We start from the raw sequence: 22,086 nt of genomic DNA on the forward strand, positions 1-22,086 counted from the left end.
GAGAGAGAGAGAGAGAGGGCGACCCAGGGCATCATCACTTCAACATTGCAAAAGCATATATCAGGTGTTGAATTGAAAATCTATGTAAAGAGTTTCTGCTGTGGCATGCTTCATAAGGACAATTCCAGTCTGCTCACGTGACCTTTGACGCTCATGAATTTCTTGCGAACGTTCCGACTTTGGATTCTCTGTTTTTACCATCGTTTTATGCTTCGGATAATTTTTCAAGAACATAAATGTCATGTTGTAATATGAATGTTGAGAAGTAACCTATATATGACAAATAGCTGCAAATAAATACACTATATAACCTACTTCTTGCTATGATATTATTTTCTTAATTTGTATTTTACATTCTCATATATAATACCGACCTACTGTGAACACTTATATCAGATGTTATATTTTTACCATAATAATTACTATGTTCTGCTATGATTGTTATATATATATATATATATATATATATATATACAACTGATGTATTTTAATGCAATTATTTTATATAATTTTTCATGCATTGCAGAAAAGAATTTTAAAAAAGCAAGACCCAGATGGGAATCGAACTCATAACCTTATAATTTGAAATTCAACGGCTTGAAACTTTTTATAAAAAAAACAATCAGAGTTATTTTCTACTTTCACCACTTTTCAGGACTACTAGACTCGACAGGGACACAAACATAGAAACAGCGAGGACAGTTACACTTCCACCCTTCATATTCAAAGGGATTCGAACCCCCAATGGGTTTCACCTAACGAACGTCAGCCTAACGCCTCAGACCGCTCGGCTACACCCACCGGCATCCACTGAGCCAACGCACGCACTCTTCGGAACGTGCTTCTAGAGATGTATTCGACTCTCTAGATAATTATGACATTCATATTAGAGTCCTGCAAACCCAGTCCCGAAGACGGCCCAGCCCGCCCGGCCCGGATGGACCTGTATTCTGTGCCCGGCTCGATCCGGCCTTGCACAGTGGAAAATGAGAAATGTGTCGTCATAATATTGATGTCCTTTTGTCCTTCTTGATTGGGAAAATCGTTTGAAAGGTTACCCAAGGTTTACTTTCTATATTCTATTCTGTCTGTCTATTTGTTATCTGTACTTGCTCTGTCCAACCATGTTAATTATACAATAATACAGCTCATGGAGGTAAAAGTCTTGTACTACACTCATTATTGCGTTACGAGTAACAGAGAAGATATGTAAAACTGCTACACTGTATATAATACTAATACTACTACTTCTACTGCTATTACTACTATTACTATTACGATTACGAATGATAGTGCTAATTCCACTATTGCTGTCACTCCTACAAATATTACTACTACCACTACTACTACTACTACTACTCATTGCTATACCAATACGACAGCGAATACCACTACAGCTATTACTAGTAATACGAAAACAAAACAATGAAAATGAAATCTTCGAGTTTTACGTCTCACACTTATGCCGGCTAGGCTAAAGGAGACGGTGGTGATGAGAAATAAATGAAATAGTGGCATTAATAAAGAATGAGGAAACGGGAGAAAGTCGAGAAAACCCCCACACACGGTGTTTGTCCACCACAAAGTTCACTCGGCGCGAGATGGAATCGAACCAGGGGCCCTATGCACCAGAGTGAACGCTCAACCACTGAGCCACGTTCCAGGAACACCTAATAGACCCTGGCATCTTGGTGATTTATTTTATCATTATATTTTGTTATATTTGTAGTATCAAACTATAAACAATACAGGAACATGTAACACCATTTGGTATTTGCCTTGCTAATTGAACATTACTAGAAATTGCACTGATCTTATGAACACGTCAGTTCACGGTTTCGGCCTCCGTGGTCTAATGGTAGCGTACCAAATTTATTTAGTAGGTCAAGTCCTTGGCTTCATCATACGTTCTTTAGGTAACTACGGCTCAGGCCATATGGATGATGACGGGATGAATTAGTGGAATGAAAACAGTGGGAGGAAACGGGACCAACCCCGAAAACTCCCACGTACACGGTGTTTGACCACCACAAAGCTCACATAGCATGAGCAGTATGTGAGTGCTTTATCTACTGAGCCACCGTTGTCCCTCGTAGATCAAGGATCGCTTCACATTCTGTAGAGACCGGCCATAATAACTAGCGTTTCTGTTTTTTTCTGTACTAAGAAGGTAAATTCTGTACCACCAGACATGTCAACTCTGACGCGAAATCGTAGCAGTTATAGCAGTATCTAGCTGTGGTCGTAGTAGTAATAATAGAAAAAGTAGTAGTAGAAGAAATAGTAATATTAGTAATATTTCAGTACTTTGCGGTCTTGAATAAAGAGTCAGTTTCCCAAACACATTACGATTAACATAAGCTGGCAGTAAGACCATACGATCACGGCAAAGGCAGGAGTAGTGTAGAACATTTAAGAAAAAAAAGACAATAATAGTTTCCAATCCGTTTTTCAGTGCCCGGGTCAAGCCAGACCGGCGGGGCTCGGCCCGGAAATACATGCGCCCGGTTCGGCCCTATAGTATTTGTGTCCGGCCCGGTTCGGCCCGGAATGTGCCGGTCCAGTTAGGGCCCGGTCCAGTTTGATATTACTTGAAACGGTCAGGGCCGGGTTGGATCGGCCCGGGCAAATTCCGGGCCGAACCGGGCATGCCCGGCCCTTGCAGAGCTCTGGTTCATATCCACTGCAAACGCTGCTTTTGTTCTATTTTGACTTTAATTTAGTACTCAGGCGAGAATTATGTTCTATGTCTTAACTTTCAGCATTCTTTCACATATGGAAAGATTCGTTTACGTATCTAAAATTTAATTACGTATGGAGAGCTAAGTGAAAAAAAGCATGTGCTGACATTAATACAAAGTTTCGAAATATTGTATCATTAAGTATTTCAATCAATGTTGTTTTTTTCATACAATTAGTAACAAGTCTTATTATATTTAAAACAAGGAAAACACATCTGCAAAGTTATTCCGGATTAAAAATGTTGGCTTCGATGTTCGAACCTGGATTACTTTTCCCCGAACATATCCGAAGTTGGACTTAGAAAATTTTTGCATCAAAACAGCAATAAAGAACGCCTTCGACCTTTGAGACAAGATGTACCTTTCGGGAGTCAACTTTCAAAATTTTGGGGTGGGTTCTTTTACCCCTAAAACCGTCTTTCCGCAGAAAACAAAAAAACCATATTCCTTTATTTTTTGCGTATTGTCCATACAAAAAGTTCGTTGCAATTCTTCATGTCCTTTACATACATCTGACTTACTGTTACTGGCATGTTTGATATTTCGTGATCAAAGGTTTAGAGAAGTCCGTTCCCCACCCAACCGTTTTCTCCATTAAAATACGAAACCAGAATTTTCATTTTATGTCTACAATATCTGTGCAGAATTCCATTCACTTCGGTTCACTTCTTCTCGTCTTTCGGGCGTCAACTTTCAAAATTTTGGGTGGGACTCTTGCCCCCTGAAATAATTTTTCCGCAAAACATAAAAAAACCTTATTCCTTTATTTTTGCGTATTGTCCATACACAAAGTTATGTTACAACTCTTCATGCCCTTTACAGACACCTTACATACTGTTACTAGCACTTTTGATATTTCGTGATCAAAAGTTTGGAGAGGTCTGCGCCCCAAGCAACCATTTTCCCCAGGAAAATACGAAATCCGTATTCCATCATTTTATCTCTACACTATCTGTGCACAATTAGTTCACTTCGGCTCACTTCTTGCCTTTCGGGCATCAACTTTCAAAAGTTTGGAGTGGGCTCTTTTGCCCCCTAATGCTGTCTTTCCGCAGAAATTATAAAACCGTATTCCTTTATTTTTTGCGTATTGTCCATACAGACATTTTCTTTGGAATTCTTCGTAGCCTTTACACACATCTGACATATTGATACTAGAACTTTTGATATTTCGTGATCAAATGTTTGGAGGGGTTCGTGCCCCACCCAACCCTTTTCTCCAGGAAAATACAAAACCCGTATTCCATCATTTTAAGCCTACAACATCTGTGCAATATTTCATTCACTTCGGTTCACTTCTTCTTACCTTTCTCGCGTCATATTTAAAATATTGGTGTGGGTTATTTTGCCCCACAAGACTCTTTCCGCAGAAAATAAAAAAAACGTATTCCTTTAGCTTTTGCGTATTGTCCATACAAAAAGTTTCGTTGCAATTCTTCATTTCCTTTACACTCATCAGACATTTTTACTAGTACTTTTGATATTTCGTGATGAAATGTTTGGAGGGGTCCGTGCCTCACACAACCGTTTTTTAAAGGAAAATAAAAAAACCTGTATTTCCTCATTTTATGTCTATAATATCTGTGCGGAATTTCATTCACTTCGGTCCACTTCTTCTTACCTTCCGGGCGTCAAATTTCAAAATTTCTCGTAGGGACTTTTGACCCCTAAAACTGTTTTTCCGCAGAAAATATAAAAAAAAAACGTATTCCTTTATTTTTTGCGTGTTGTCGATAGAAAAAGTTCCGTTACAATTCTTCATGTCCTTTACACAGTTCGGAGATACTGTTACTAGCACTTTTGATATCTCGTGATCAAAGGTTTGCAGGGGTCCGCCCCACCTTACCGTTTTTCCAAAAAATTACGAAGCCTGTGTTCCTTCATTTTATGTCTGCAATATCTGTGCAAAATTTTATCCACTTCGGTTCAGTTCTTATTTCCTTTCGGGTGTCAACTTTCAAAATTTTGAGTGGGGCTTTTATATTAAACCTTTACTTTATGTAACTTTCTGTTTTTTTTAATTCTTTTTTTTTGGGAGGGAAGGAGAGAAATGATCTTTTCTGATATCTGTCTCTTGCCATTCATCTTTTTTGAGCTGCTTAAGTAAGATCATTTTGTAACTTTTGATGTGATATAACTCCGCCACGATAATAAAATTATCATTCTTAACAATTTGTTTTATTTCCTTATTTGCAGTTTGCCACACTGATATATTTGTTACAAAATTGAGGTTTGGTTTAACGCCTTTCGAATTCGGAACCAACCCAACTGCTGAGCTTTTTGGGTTGCCTGCTATTGCAGGAAAACGAGAAATGCAGGTGGTAATGCACTTTTGGAGTTGTGTATACATGCATATATTGTACAAAAAAACCACATGTGTTTAAGTTTAACTTGATTTTTCTCCATTTTTAAAAATGTGGGTTAGACCACTGTTGCGCTAACCCCCTCAATTCAACAAATAAACTAAAAATGTTACAACTGTATATAGACAATAACTACCAATGATCTACGCTTATTCTACTCCGTATCAGCAAATACCCGTTACACCGAAGTAATTAATGTAACTTCAAAGCTGTGATCAAGATTTTTTTAAAAAAATTTACAGTAAAGTTAAACAAACCGTACTTTTTCTTTTTATTTATAATTTAAATAAGCTTCAGTTGGCGATGGTTATAACGACTAACAGTTGTATATCAATTTCATGGATTATAGTTTAACATCCCGTTCAGCACCAAGGCTAGATGAGACATGGAGCTACAGACTAACATAGGAACCGGACCGCGTGAGTTTCAGCCAGATATGATACTCGCAGTAGAGTTAATAAAGTATGTTCTCAAAGCGTGCCGATACTGGTATATTTACCTTTTTATTATTCTAGCCATAAAAGAAGGAGGGGGTTGTAGTATATAGATTATTGAAATGCTTGTGTTGTATGTAAGTAAACGACAACACTAAAGTATACCACTAAGATGATATCCTTTAACGTGTATTTTGCCGGAGAATAATAGCGTATGCTATTATGAAAGATATGAAAGAGAAAAGGGAGCATCTACCCAAGAATAATTTATGTAAATATTATGAAGTAATTAAAATAATTATTGATTCGTAAATTACGTTTACTCAGAGGAAAAGACGAATAAATGTAAATCTATGAGTAGATCAATTCAATAAATCGAAAGCAACCTCATTTGTTTTATGACAGATTTATTAGGAGAGAAATGAACATACGAGTAATAGCATAAGGCTATTGCGAACAATAACAAGAATAATATGAATGGTAGGGTAATACTATCATGATCGAATTGAAATTAATATTAAAATTACTGGTCTTTCTTTGATGTTTACTTGAAGCCGGCATGGTACATACCGTCTGCACTGTAGCTCTTATTTTGTAACACTGGTTGAACGGGTAATTTTGAAGTTGGCGGAGTCATATATTGACATGTTCGAAATATTTTTTTTTAATTTTTTTGGATGATTGAAGCAAAATGGAAGCCGCGGTAGAGTTGATAATGTTTGGCGGTTTTTAAAGCAAGGTATGATGCGTTAAGGTGAAGCATGACTGCTCTCGCTATTGCAGCGAACAGGAACCTGATGCGACAGCAAACTGCAAGCGCGAACCCCTAGAGTAACCGGTGCCTGCCGGTACAGACATTCTGGAAAGTTAAGCCTGTGCGAAACATACGAAAGACTAATTGCTGACGCAATCACAAACACGTACCCGGATGTTGAATGACGTCACTTCGATGTTTGTTTAAATAAAGGACTTCCAAATTTTTATTGAACAGAATCGTTAATATGTAGAAGATGATCCTGAAGATGTGGGTGCGGATCGCAATAATAGTAAAAAGCTAAAGATATCAAACTTTTCGAACTCTACCTTTGACAAAGATTGACTAGAGCGGGATGTGTATATACAAACTTAACATATATGCCCGCCTATCATTACTAGGAAATACTGAAAAGATATACGATACTTCTAATGACGAAATGTTTAAATCATCATAGGGCGAAAAAATAATAATGGAGAAGAGATCTTGGTTTTCCCAGTTATACCGCAGGTACCATCCTCAGCGCCGATTTGGGAGCTTGCCTGGGAGCAATGTAGATGTGACACAACTTTGTTCATGTTAGATGCATGAAAGAAGGTTTAGAAAAGTGGGTGCCGGACACTTAGGCCTACTTTATTTGTTTTGCTTGTTACCACAATGAAGATTTTCAGTGGGCCTACAAATGCTTGTATGGAAATGATGAAATTGTAGGCACACATGCATGGTTGATGTTACTAAGCTTGAGTGTGCAGAATGAGATATTTAATAGATAGGCCCAAACCCATATTGTAGTCCTAATAACAAAGGAATATTTTAACTATAGGTATCAATAACTTACTGTGGATTCAGGTCAAAGAAGTGAACCATTATCAATGTTATTTTAAAACATCAAAATTATCAGCCAGATGAATGTCAGATCGATCTCTTTCCTGATGCCGAGTGTATAAAAAAAATGTAGTTTTCATATACATAAAAACTATAAATATATACTTACAACTCAATCTTGTGAACTTTCCGTCGAATGATCTGAACAATATTGTATATCAATGTTAGATTTCATGGGTGTTTCTAACACTGTTTGATGAAGGGTTGTATAACTAATAGGATACTATCTTTTTTCACTTAAAATACCGTATATCGTATTTTTATTTTATTAAGTAAATTCATAAGATCAATGCAGGCAGGTACTAGTCCTTTATACTCTTAAACAACGAAAGAATAAGAAGAGATTTGAGTCCTTGCCCATGAACATCTTAAAATTTTGTCTGGAAAATTGTGTGATCAGATTATTTAATACATTTGCAAAACAAATAAACAGAAGGCATAATATTAATCATAGTAATGAATAACGACGCTTGTTTTGCAGAAATTAAATTGAAACTGGGAATTAATAAACAAGTTATACTTTTAATTCCACACATGCCATTAAATGAATGTTTTACTCTTAGAAAATGAAATACAGTAAGTACTGCAAGCATATGCTATGACATTTAAAGAAATATGCAATTGCAATATTAATTACTTTGAATTGCAATTAAAACCCAATTCCTTAAATACAAATTAATTATTTGCTGAGCAAAACTACATATTTTTATTAAAATTCAACACGTGTTACTGTTTCACCAACTAACTCTTTGGCTTCATCAGACCCTATGTAATACAGGATAACTGTACAATCCTTTCTTAACTCCACGGGAAGGCAAATATCCAATACGTACTCACGCAATGGCAAATATCATATGGCACTATTATTTTCTATGAAACAGTAATACATACAAAACCTTTACCAGGGTGTCCACATACTGGAAAATAAGTGAAAGTCAGGGAGAGGTCAGGGAAGTAAAAATGTATCAGTTGAAGTCAAGGAAATGGCAGATTGATCAGGGAAAGTCAGGAAAAAATCGATTTAGGTCCATTGTTCAATTACTGAATTTATGAAATATGGTTGATTTCTTTACTGTTACTAGATGCAAAATGTAGTGTTCTCAATGATGATATTGAGGGAGGCATTGTTCTCTGATATAGTTGTTGAAACGAATTTTCTGCGAAAAACACATATCTAACTGCATCCTGGCATATTTGCTCAACAGGGTAGACGCTGTTCTAGAAGAATTGCATGGTGCCAAGAGGATATCTGGACAAGTGGCTGAGAACGCGAAGAAATAGTATCTCCAGCTCACAGTGAAAGCTCAGAGTGAAGAATTTAAGGAACACTCGAACGAATTCATAGCCAATGACAGAGGTGGTATTGGACTTGATGAGTTTTTTTTTACTTAGTCTTAGGAAATGGGAAGAATTTCGTTGACTAATGGTCAGTTATGAAATTGTGTTTTATCTTCTTTCACGGAGGTTCAAACCCTGCTCCCGCCAAGTGAGCTTTGTGGTGGACAAACACCGTGTGCGTGGGTTTTCTCGGGGTTCTCCCGTTTCCTCCCACTTTCTTCATTCCACCATTTCATTCATTACTCATTATCACCGTCTCCTTTAGCCTAACCGGCATAATCGTGGGACGTAAAACTCAAAATTTCATTTCATTTTTCTTTCACGGAAACGCATTTTTTGAAAGTGGTTTCACAATAAACAAAATTCTCATTGTTGACAACTTAAAAGAAGAATCTCTGGTGGCTCAACGGATCATATATGGTTCTATGATGAGAATAGGTGGATCATCAGGTTTAATAATTACAAGAGGTATGATAAATTCAGTGTATTTGGAAAAGAAAAGAGAAATAAATGCTGGAGACGAGAAGAGGAGAGAGAAACGGAAGATTCAGCAACAACTATAGGAGCTGGAGGAAGAAGAGAAGAAAATTAAACTGCGGAGACAACAAGAAGGATATTCAGATCAATGAGAAGAAAACTATGCGAGAAAGCATGAAAACAAATTTCTAAATGGATTGCATTTAACAACTGCACCAGCAAAAGCATGTGTTACATAATGTTTTTTTTTTTTTTTTCAATAATCAGTAAAATCATGTATAAACTGTGTATTACTATAGGCAATATTATAATGTTGTGTAATTTGTATTATAATGTGTAAGCATATTATGTGTATTTTTTTCATATCTTAAGTACTCTGTATACTGCACCCTTTCGTCTGTAACTTTCCATTTTGTGTAATATGTAGGCCTAATAAATATCGGCCTAATGTATATGTTTGTAAATTTACATTCCTTTGGAAAGAAAATTGAAAAAAGAAAGAAACAGAAGCGGAAGAGAACAAGGCCAACTATGGGGAGTGTGGAGGCTGAAGTTTCTTTCTTTTTTCTATATTTTTAAGTTATCCAGTGGTCAGGGAAATCTGGAACTTTCGTCATGGAAAGTCAGGGCGGAAAAGTCAGAGATCTTTTCTTCTCCAAATTGTGTGGACACCCTGTTTACATTTTCAAATGAAATTATATAAATTAGGGCGTCACTTCAAAAAAGTGGGGACAACTGCCCCCTCTTGCCCCCCCCCTAATCGCCGCCCATGTTGCAATGGGTCCCCCATAAATACTGGGAAATATAATGGTGTTATATGTACACTAGAAGAAAGACTAGAGATATGTTTGCATTGAGTTATTTGTGCGTTCCAATGAGCTTCGTCAAGGCATTTATTTGAAAAACTAGATGAACCGACAAGTGGACCAAAGGGCTTTGTTGGGCCGATTGTAATACGTCCTGTTCTTGACACAACATAGTGAAGCATAATAAGCTTGTACCCTAGTGGTTGGGAGGTTGGGAAGGCCACGGGTGGGACTTGACATCCAACCACCTCTCCGTGGTGAGGTCTGGATAGGTCAACACGAACTAGCGAGGAGTTATATACGAATTGTAGCTAGAATGAGAAGGTACTAACTAAAAGTCATAAAATTTCAAAAATCAAGAAAAATTTTAAAATTTTGACCCGTGTACGCAGGCTCAGAATCAACAATTACGACTATGAAAAAATAAATGTTCTTTGAAACGGTTTTCTATAGTATTGCCATTACCCAAAAACGTTTTGCTATTTTCAGATCGTGAGATTTTTCTTTCAGAAAACAAATCTCGATTTTGAGCAAAAATGTCAAACTTCAAGCATAATGGGTAACCTGAATACCACTTCCAAAAACATTAAAATTTTATGTGGTTGTTACGGGCCTAATACACAATTATGGACGAGTATCCGTTCCAAAATTCCTATTTCGGTTTTCTCGTTCCACCCTATCCTCTAAAACCGAACTATGTACAAAATATTGGACCCTATCGGACCAAATATCGACGAAGAGGCTAGGATCTAGAGTGTAACTTTAGGGAACTACTTCAGGTATGTGTTGGACCAAGGAGAATCAAAGATACAGTGTCAAGACTAATTGTCAAGACTAATTGCCTAAAAATTAGTACTTCTTGTGTGCCAATTTCAGGAGGTTCTTTCTAGACAGAGGGGTATTTGTCCTAGTGATACGTTGGCCCCTAAGACAGTATACTACGGGGTGTAGAAAGGTAAGATTTTGTACAAATATTCTAGTCAAACGCTAATCTCTGAATATGAAAAGGTTTGGGGAAATTTGAATTCTAACTAGAGACGAAATCTTTCTTCCCCTTTACCAGATTACCAAACTTTTTGGGAGTAGGAAGTTGAACTTTTGTATATACGTTTTACTTAAACCTTATGCTGTGGACAAGGCTGGGTTTGTTCTCATATTTTACACTAATTTTATAAAGCGAAGAAAATGTGTATCATCATTAGAGGGACAATGTGGTGTTTTGTGACAGTAATTTTACCTTTATTAGTGAGATTCGTTCTCTAAGGTTTTTATTTTTAGGTTTTACTTTTATGTGATTATTATTACTATCTGAGTTATTTCCTGTTATATATTTTCTTTCTAGCTTTTCATTCTTGAAACTTTTCGCGATATTTTTTGAAGTTTTTTCAACTTAACAGAACTTAATTTTTTATGTATGTTTAATTTTTAATGTGAGATAGATCTATGGGTCGACCATTTTCCTTATGGGGCGTTTACACTTAGTCGATTTAGTCGCACGACTAAATCGACACGCTGCATTTTCCACTAAATCGAAGCAATTAGGACGAATCAGATTTATGGATGTGTTCAATTATTTCAACCACAGAAAATAGAACATCTTTTAATTCATTTGCCAGTCGATTAGTCGCCTTCGATCAACAAGCGATTAAGTTGAAGTCCCGTTTACACGGTCGATTAAGTTGAAAGTGACGTCAATTCAACTGAATCGAACGCAAATCGACTAAGTGTAAACTCCCCATTACCGTGACGGTGACCAAAAAAAATAGCTACCTGCGTTCCCATTATACCGCAACCAATCAATCAATCAATAAGGTTGATGTTATAGGGAAGTGTAGAAAATGATTCTACTAATTTTATTATGATTTCCAGAACATAAATCAATGTAAGAAACTGACCCATAAAGGATTACCTGCTGATGAAAAGAGCTACTTCTTGCGTCTTCATAACAGACTACGAAATGATTTTGCAAACGGGAAATTTATTGTGGCCGAAGTAAATGGAGAAAGTTACTATTTTCCTTCCGCCACCCAAATGAACAGACTGGTAAGTACTAAATGATTTTAAAATTACAATAAATTAGCACAAGCACACTAATTATCTTTTTAAATAATTTGGATCGTTCACTTTAGAGACAGACGTCGGAAACTAAGGCGCACATTGAGGGACAAACAGACAGAGACAGCTGTTGTGAATCAATTTTGGCCGGAGCAATTAATCCAAATAAATTTGAATGTTATAAATCACTTTGAGAATTCGTAGTGAGTGCATGTTTTAAATACAAAGTCTCGATCTGAGTATGCGCCTATCGAAATACTTCTGAAATTTTGTCGCGCAACAAAGAAATGAGGGTAGGTATCCGATACTGCTCCAAGTGCCATGTAGAGTTGCGAGTGACATTGGAACACGTATTTGCTCAGTGTATGAATGACTTATTTTAGTGCATAGAGTTCCAACAAACCTCAGTGGAACGAAAATGGCGCGCAACACAAGCTTATCAGTGTGTAGCCAGCCTAAGACCTCAGGAAGTAGCGGGTCTTTCTTTTGATAGAGTGATTCCGTTACATAACGCCCCACTCCACAATATGTAGCGTCACTGAATTAAATCAAGGTATTTAAAGTTGTCACTACATTGGCAAATACGCGTTGAGTATACAGTGCAGTACCGTGCGGTTGAGGGGGGCGGCGGGGCGACGGCCCCGGGCACCGAAGTAAGGGGGTTCAAAATCCGGGAGGAGAAAACAAAACATATTTATAAAATGGAAGGAAAAAGTAAAAAAAAAGTGCTCAAAATCAAGGAAAAGCAGGGTTTATTTTTGAAAATTCCTTACGCTTAGCGCCAACTATGGTGCCGCTTCGTGGTTGGCCTGTCGACCTAAGTCATATATATAGAGGGGGGCGCCATCGTATACTCTCGGCCCGGGCACTGATTTTCCATGGCACGGCACTGATACAGTGTAAGTTAGCAAGCCTAAAAGGAAATTATCTTCAGGTAGGCAGAAAATGAAATGAAATGAAATTTTTGAGTTTTACGTCCCACGATTATGCCGGTTAGGCTAAGGAGACGGTGATGATGAGAGATGAATGAAATGGTGGAATGAAGAAAGTGGGAGAAAACGGGAGAACCTCGAGAAAACCCACGCACACGGTGTTTGTCCACCACGAAGTTCTTCCGTTTCCTTACACTTCCTTCATTCCATCATTTCATTCATTTCTCATGATCACAGTCTCCTTTAGCCTAGTCGGCATAAACGTGGGACGTAAAACTAAAACATTTCATTTCATTTTCTTCTTTCTGTCTATACAGTGGATTGATTGTATTTAAATTAATTTTAACGGGAACGTGTTATGTTTGTAAGCCATGTGTATTGTTCATCAATGCAAACTTATTATAAGTAGAAATCCTCATGTCTAAATATTTAATGATCTCAAAGAACCGACACTGACTCCCAATATGAGACTATTTGGCTCGGATTCCATGTTACGCGCTCACGTTTCACATAGCTGACGTTTCACATAGCTTGGATGCTGAAAAGAAACAAAATTCTAAAACAAATAAACAATACGACTGAAAATTATTGTTTTAATTTTAATCAAACTAGGTTGGAGCAAATATTCATTCGAAGATATGAACTACTTTATCCGTAGTATACAACAAAACTTATGCTTTAGATATTATAAAAATTGTTAAACCAAAAATTAAGAATACCAAAAATGGATCAAAAGATTCCGATTTTGAACAATAATTAGTTTTTGAATCAGAGACCACAAACTTATTGAACGGCCCTAAATCGAGTTTTCGTATTTTCTACGGAATAAGTACATTACTGAGTTAAATGATAGTTTTGGTTTGGCTGCATTATATGTAGCTCTCCAGATATAAGGCCTAAAAGGAAGTTTTTGTTGAAATATATTGGGTCTTTCGGGACAGTTGGATCAGGGGCCACAAAATTTTTGAACGGTCCCTAAATCGAGTTTTTGTATTTACTGTGGAGTAAGTTGAGTTAAGTAATAATTTGAGTTTGGCTACACTATATGTAGTTCTCCAGATATAAAGCATACAAGAAAATTTTTGATTCAAATACAACGGATCTTTTGATCCAATAAAAAAATTAAGAGGACAGAGAAATATCTCCATTTAATGTATACTGTTTCAATTGTAACAATTAGTGGTAACCCCATTGGAATGCCACAGTCAGCTCACCTTCAGCATTGATAGGTTGGACATGGTGTACTTCCAACATAAATTGAGGACCGTTTTTTCAAAACTCAATAGAGCAAATTTTGAGAAACGTAAGTATGCTTTTCTTCTGGTATGCTTTTTATGCTACCAATCGAGCTATGAAATCAGAATTGACAGATGTCGAAATCTGTCATGTGTATAGAATACTAACTCATGAAAGTTTTGTCAGAACTCGATAGAGGTTGTGTGCAATAAGAACAAAAATGCAATTGTTGTGAAAAAGATGTTCTGTGTTCTATCGAGTTTTGAAAAAAAAAGCGCTCCTCAGATGTTTTCTGTGGGTTCTAAATAAATGTGCTAAATATGGAATTTACAAGTTATGCTTTCTGCTGTCCTATATTGAAAGGGAGAACTTTAATTTTAAGTTGCCGAAACAATAAAACTTAAAAAATAAACGAATGAAACATAACGAAGGTACAGAAATATGCACTAGTTCTTTAAAAAAAAAAATTGTACATTTATTGTAGTTGACAATTTATTCGCAATTATTACATTTTTCTTTCCGTCGTTGAGTAAAGATAAATTATTAGTAGGTAGGAAACAGTAGTACATATGTAGTATAGATAGATAGATAGATAGATAACCATGATTTCGAGAGTTTCTTTCCTTTTTTAACTTTCTGTGGTAACAAAATGAAAGAAGATTTGGAAATCAGCATAACAAATAAACTGAACTTACAGACTGAAACTTACAGAATATTGTATGTCTTACTTTAAACCTAGTATTTATGTCTGTCAAACATATTTTGGTTTCTGTAATTAAGATTTCTTACTTAAATACATAAACAAACAGAAAAATCCTATGGGAGACCCGGGTTCGATTCCCGGCGGGAGCTCATGTGGTTCGGATTCCACGTTAATCAGTAGGTCCACGTCTCATATAGCCTCGCTGCTGAAAGGGACGCTAAACTAAAAACAACAACAAAATCCTATCTTGAGTCTTGAGCTACACGCTATGGCTAAAAAGCCAAATATATGCGATTTGGCATATGTATTTAAAATATAGGAGATTACCCCCGTGGATGAACAAGTAAAGTGACATGAGAAATGGTAGCATTTTGACTCTGAATTGAATACCAGCTCCCCCTTTTTTATTTATACAATAGGGGAACATGGGTAACATTTTGATAGTAATAAGAACTAAAACTACAGAATAAGACCAAGAAAGTAAAAGTGATAAAAAAAAAAATTCCTAAATCGCACTTTCCTCATCAATATTAAATATCATTTCGCCCTTACATAGTGATCACATCGAAGAACCGAATGTAAGGAATTGGAACAGATGTATTATCGAAAATGTCTATTTAGAGTCCTCAGCACCGTACGCAACAAACTTTATGTGATACAATTGAAGATAAAATTTACTACACGTTGTGAACGGGAAAAGAAAAAGAAAGGAATAAAGATGGCATAGATAGTCTCGAGAAGCAAGTACAAGTACTCGCGAGCCTTATTTTGGAGTTTTTAAAGAAAGTATAATGTATACGAAATGTAAGTTCGATGCCTAGTGGGAGAACCTTCAAACTTGAATACATTACTGTGGTTCGGGTTCCACTCAAACTGTAGATTCATGTCTCAAATAGCCACAGTGCAGGAAAAGAAAGATAATCACGCAACTGAAATGAAATGACCATGAAATGAAATGTACAGAGGTTGTTCAGCCTAAGTTTGGCCGATTTCGTTCCTTCCCCTTCCCGGGCAGAATGGACTCACCCGACCTGGCTCGTGGCGTCCTGCAGTGTTCTGCAGTGGCTTCCTGGGAACGGAGTTGTTTTTCCGCGCGGACGAAAATAACACACAAAACAGGACCATTGTTGTGAGTGTTGTGTTAAATGTGTTTCCAAGTGTGTGAGTTTCCGCTCTGTTACCAAAATGCCGCCCAAACTAAGCCGGTTTTTTGGAAGGCTATGTTGCGGCTCTTTATGACGCCCACTTTAGTGTTTCTGTCATTAGAAAACAGTACAAGAAGAATATTTGTAACATCAGTTTAAGTGGAATAAAAAATGTTATTAAAAAGTACAAGGGCAACGAAGCTCCACCATTTGGATCACCAACGAAGTTTCCTAGGTCGCGGGAATGCACCAAGGCCATCTCCACCATGCAGAGGAAACTTCGAAAAATGGTAATGCAAGAAAATCCGCCAACACAAAGGTGTATGGCTAATCGTCTTGCGTCTTTGGGGACTGTGAGCCGGACGTTACACCATCAACTCAAGCTGGAAAAAGTCATGAAAGCCTGCGGCCATCTTCTCATGGATGTCCACCAAAAGGAACGAAAATGTAACACCCGGAAACTGTACGAACGGCACCTGGCAAAACAAAGGTGGATATACGTCGTAACGCTCGACGAAGCATGGATTTACCTTTCCGATTGCGGCAAAGTGAGAGCCACCATGTACCGAGAGAAAGGCGTCAAGAACTTCAGAAGATGGGTCCGTGTCTGTAAAGAATCCTTCCCAAAAGGGTTCATGGTCATTGCTGGCTACTGTTACCGAGGTAAACTGAAGATTCGTAGGGTGGCGAAGAAACTGCAAAATAAATTCGCAGTATTTTCAGGAGCAGATCATGCGGCCGATGTACGAGCATGAGATTCCAACAATGTACGGAAATGACGCCAATCTGGTGCGCATTCACATGGGCAAGGCCCCATCACATACCTCACGATCGTCCCTCGCATTCTACAGGGAGATGGGGGAGGCAAGTGGTATACAAGTGATACCTTTCAATGAGGTACCGGTTAAATCTCCAGATGCAAGTCCTATGGACTATTGTGGATTTGGATTGCTGAAGCGGGCCTTGGGAAAACGGCGTGTTACAACTGTGAAAGGACTTTGGAAAGCTCTGCAAAGTTAATGGGACAAGATTCTCCTCCCAGTTCTTCAGAGAAGCCTATTACAGCGGAAATTACGCTGTCGGGCTATTGTTAGGAACCAAGGGAAACACATCGAGCACTTACGGACCTGGCGCCATGGATTCTTCTAAATTTTTAGGTAAGTCGAAATTGGCCAGATGTAGACTGAACAACCTCTGTAATCTATTGTTTTAAGCTCCACAGTTTTGTTATTTACGCTAAACGAGATGCACGTGAATGAATGAAAAAGATTGTGGAATGTGAATGTGGAAGGAAAGGGGAGAATCTAGTGAAAACGTATGAATACGATATTGTCCACTACAAAGAAAAGGAAAAGATTCATTAAATGTCTCGGAAGGAATAGTACACTGCAGAGGGACAGAAATGGAAAAAGAGAGAGAAAAAGTGACTGGAAGCATTTGAAATGTATCAACTATTGAGAAAAGAAACTAGATGAAACAAGAACTCGATAAGAAAATGTTGGCGAAACCTGTAATACTTCAGATCTCAAAAAGAGGAAGAGAAACCGATTAGAACATTTTTCAGAAGAAATAATATTCAATGAAAAGAATATAAGGGGGTAAGAAAAATATTAAGATTTATATAAACAATATTAAATAGTGTTTTTCTTGCATGAAGAGATTAATGGAAAAAGTCTTGCGAGAAAATTTTCAATTTTGCTATAAATGATCTGCAGGCATCGTCATTATACTTACGTTGATAGTAATATGGACATAATCATGGACTCAGTTATAAAGGTCCTATTCGGTTTGCCATAAGAACCAGACTGTCATATGATCAGGTCAAAAGTTATGTTACCTGCTAAATCGAATCTGGAGAATCCAAATCCAAATGTGAGATATTTCAAGCACGTAATCTCCGCGTGGGGCGCCCTGGGTAATTCGAAGAAGGTGCATATACTTTATCATTATTATTGATTTTATTCAAACAACTTGACTTTCAGCAATGTGCTACGCATATTGACTTTACCTGCTATACATCGTTTCTAAGCTCTTCATTATGTCTTTCCAATAAGCTTTTAATTAGCCACCTCCTTGTTATATTTTGAGATCTGTGGACGAATTAATTTTTGTTTTTTTCATTGATTTTTCCATCGAGTGCAATGTTTATGTTTCGTGAGTATTAAATACGTTTCATCCATTTTAGGACACTTTCTTTGGAATATAGAATGTATATAGTTTCTTCTATATTTAAGCTGATTTTCAGCCATCTGCCTCTTTTGGTTTTTCAGATAAATGGAGGAATTATTTGTTTTCCATTGATTTTCCATTGACATTAATGTTAATGTTTCAAGGTATTTAACTCTGTTCCATCCATTTTAGGACAATTTGGTTTTGGAATATAGAATCTACATAGTCTCTTCTACATTTGAGCTGAATTTCAACCATCACCCTTAAAGTCTAGTCACATCATTGGAACCGGATATTCCCTTTATTAGGGATATCGAAAGTTTTCTGTGATTAAAGGAAGGTTAAGAATCAGAAATAAATAATAATATTATAAAATGTTATTGTCAGATTGTTATACAAACGGATTGAAACTTCTATATTATGGAAAGATCATGCGAGGCCTATTTCTCTAAACTACTAGCCATGTAATACTATTTTTCAATTTTCAAAATCAAGTATTTTACAATTGCATGCATTACAAAATTATGACAAATTAGAGATATCAACATTTGTATTTAGAAATGAATTTTATCATTATTTTAGTATTTCTGTTTCACGATATTTTACGAGTTCTAAAAAAGATATTACAAGACCGGTAATTTTGAAAAATAGGATCGTGGTACTCGATTGTTATTTTTATTCGGGTAAGTTATGGTGCACTTTGAAAAAGCTGTACTTTACTTTAAAATGAAAAAAATATTGCAAGTCAAGTTATTGAGCTCTATTTTTTATAATCCTGCGATGATTTCTTTTTAAAAAATCAAAATTAATTGAATTTGTTTTCTTAATAAAAGTGTAATGTGGAGAAGCATTTCCAGTACAACGTATTTACACTTAAGTTGTATTGAATATAAGGACCCACAAGTAAAATATAATCATTTCCAAGAAAACAGTATACATAGAGAAAGTTTAGTTCCTTGTTAAAAAAATTAAAATAATATTGCATTGGCTGTATGCAAAGGAGAAAACAAAAATTTCTGCAGACTTACTGCACTTTAACACTAATTTTTTGACTAAAAATTAGATTTCTGTATGAGAAAACAAATTTATGGCAACCAATTTTCTCATAACATATCGAAAAATCAGAGAATTTTAAACAGTTTTTCGAATCGATATTTAGCAATTATATGAATCTATTTCTCGATATTGCATATCTAGTATTGTACTTACTTAGTTTCAAGTTTTATCTCAATAATTCTCTTTAATAACGTCATATTATTATCAACTTTCTGATAATAATTTCAGGCCTGGAATACAGAGCTTGAAAAGATGGCCCAAACCCTAACTAATCTATGTAATAAATCGGTCCCTAACGTAACACTTTATGGAGAGCATTTAAACACAAGTAAGTAACTGAAACGCTAGTAAATACCAAACGTAACATTAATGCACCTAGATGTAGTAGAAGCACCTAATTCTTATTTTTCTAACCAGTACAAAAAGTGATACCAGTATTTAGGAACACGTGAATAAGGAAATCACAAACTGATCTTAAACTTATCAGCTCATCCCTTAAGTAATGTCGTTTCTTCGATAACCGCTGCAATGACACTATCTGACGAGCGAAAGTTGAAATAGACGGCATGTATATACCATAGCTGTGTCATATAGACACTTCATTGTGCAGCAGTGTGTAGAAGAACAGTCTACTACATTTGGAATTGTATCTTGTGTTTGACAATGGCAGTGTTGGAGAACCACACGTGGCATGTCATGCTGTATGAATTACACCAAGGACATTCAGCCAGCGCAGCGGCACGAAACATCAATGCCATCATACATAGTGAGGATGCTGTGAATGCGCGGAAGTGCTAGACGTCGTTTCAGAATCTTCGGTTTGGGAACACCAGCCTCACGGATAAGTCACGAGAAGGGAGATCTAGACAGTTGAACAACTATGCTCTGCGAGCAGCGGAGGAGGCAAATTCTCCGTCACCCATTCGACCGTTCATCATAATCTGCAGGACCTTGGGTATACGTCGAAACAAGGAAAATGTGTACCCTATGCGTTAACGCCTCAACAGAAACAGCAGCAAGTGGACATCCGGAGTTCCCTGGTCCCCGTCACAGGTGTGAACCACTTCTGTACAGACTAATTTCAGGGAATGAAAAGTGGATTCCCTACTATAACATTAGACGCAAACGTTAGTGGGTATCTAGAGGGGAGCTTTAGAAAGTCTGTCAAAACAAGACCTCCAACCTTGCTAAGTAATATTGAATATCTGTGGCATTATTCATCTTCAGCTCTTGTCACTTAACCAGAGAATCGATGCAGATTTCTACTGTTAGCAATTTGAACGCCTACAGACTGCATTGCAGGAGAAACGTACTGCTCTGGTTCCTCTCAAGAGTATGCTCATGCACGGTGATAACACGCTCTCACACTTAAGGAAAAGTTGTTCTAAGATCGAGGAATATTGCAGGTAGGAAATTTCCATTTGGTATTTTCACTAGATCTTGCACCAACATAATACTGTCTTTTTCGCAGTCTGCAAAACTACCTTTCCAGGGAAACATTTCAAAATGAAGATGACGTGCGACGAACAATGGTCCAGTTATCTGCCTCCAAAACCGGTGACTTCTTTCAGCAGAAGATTCAACAATTAGTTGACTGGGTGGCAGAGTGTTCTGGAGTCCACTGAAGACTCTTTTTCCTGACAAACGGTAATGTTCCAGGCAGTGGCGTATTTAGGGGGGTGGCTTCCGGGCTTAAGCCCCCCCCCCCGAAATCTTACTTAGTATAGTAAAGTAAATGAAATATCTTGCAGAATTTTCACATTTCCAGGCAAAGCCCGAAAGTTAGCAAAGCCCCTCCCGAAACAAAATCGTAAATACGCCACTGGTTCCAGGTAAGTTACCTGAGCATCGACAAGTTTTTTTCTGAGATGGGCAAAATTAGGTCATTTTAATTTCGTCTACCTTTATGTTAAGGATGTTACCTGGACTAAGTCAGTTTATTTCAAACCCAAAAAATAACCGTATTACTTTTCAAGTTTTAAGACTTAGAAGTTCCCTCATAACATTCTTATATAATTTCTTTCTCTTTTTTAACATTTTTTAACGTAAGGCAAACATTCTATAAAAACTACCAGTCAAGATTTCAATACTAAAGTAAATTATGAGCAAGGTTGATTCAGATTTTTTCTTCAAAAATTCAAACAAATACGAAAGATCACAAAATTGGTTCAATTCCCATAAGCTAGGTGAGAAAACAATTAATGGAATGAAATATATGTCAATTTGAATTAACATATGCCAATAGGTTCTGATAGCGAGACCCTCCATTATTTTTTTACTCAATTTTAACCTCCCAGCAAATGGTTAACATGTCTACAGTAACACATAAATAGTTTTACCCTTTCGAAATTCCCAAACATACTTCCGAGCAATATCAACATTAAATAGTATTAACACTAAATATAACTTTCTCATTCACTTGTATTACAAAGGTAACTAAGAAAGTTCTGTCGCTTTTTGTGGAGGTCTGTGTTCAATTGACCCTCATACAGTGAGTTAACTGCGAATAGAGATAAGACGAAGGTCAGTTGTTGGGGTGGATATATCCAACATATTACCTGGTTGCTGCAGTTCAGTTACACCGTAAACGTGCGTAAGAACAGAGTAAACATGAGATCTCCTCAGAGTGTCGTAAGGGCGTGTATGCTATACGGGTTCAAACTGGGGCCAAACACCACTGCAGCAGGGCAAAAGATGTACCAGACCTTTGGTAAGGGTGTCTACACGGACAGTGCAGCGGTGGTTTAACAAGTTTAAGGGGTGACGAAACTCTCGAAGATGCACCACGTGCCGGAAGACCAGCACATGTATAAAATAAAAATCTTCAGGCAGCAATTGAGGCGAACAGTGGCCAGACCGTAGAGGTACTCAGACTACAGTTCAGTGTGAGTGGAGAAACCATTCGACAGCACCTCCATCAACTTCGGAAGCACTAAAAGTTAAGTCGATGTGTCCCACATGATATGACTCCAGGCCAGAGGGCAACGCGAGC

At 37.1% G+C, this 22,086-nt stretch overlaps 1 protein-coding gene across 1 annotated transcript in view; it reads left to right on the forward strand.

Moving 5' to 3' along the window:
- The window catches only part of LOC145667962 (venom allergen 5-like), a 57,520-nt gene that overhangs the window by 21,372 nt on the left and 14,062 nt on the right, over nucleotides 1–22,086 (forward strand). The window contains exons 3-4 of the mRNA XM_081735389.1: nucleotides 11,668–11,841; nucleotides 19,323–19,422. Coding sequence (XP_081591515.1) covers nucleotides 11,668–11,841; nucleotides 19,323–19,422 — 274 coding nt within the window. The remainder of the gene's footprint in view (nucleotides 1–11,667; nucleotides 11,842–19,322; nucleotides 19,423–22,086) is intronic.

Source organism: Thermobia domestica, chromosome 1 (assembly GCF_964235325.1).
Source record: "Thermobia domestica chromosome 1, izTheDome1.hap1.1, whole genome shotgun sequence".
Classification (NCBI taxonomy): Eukaryota; Metazoa; Arthropoda; class Insecta; order Zygentoma; family Lepismatidae; genus Thermobia; species Thermobia domestica.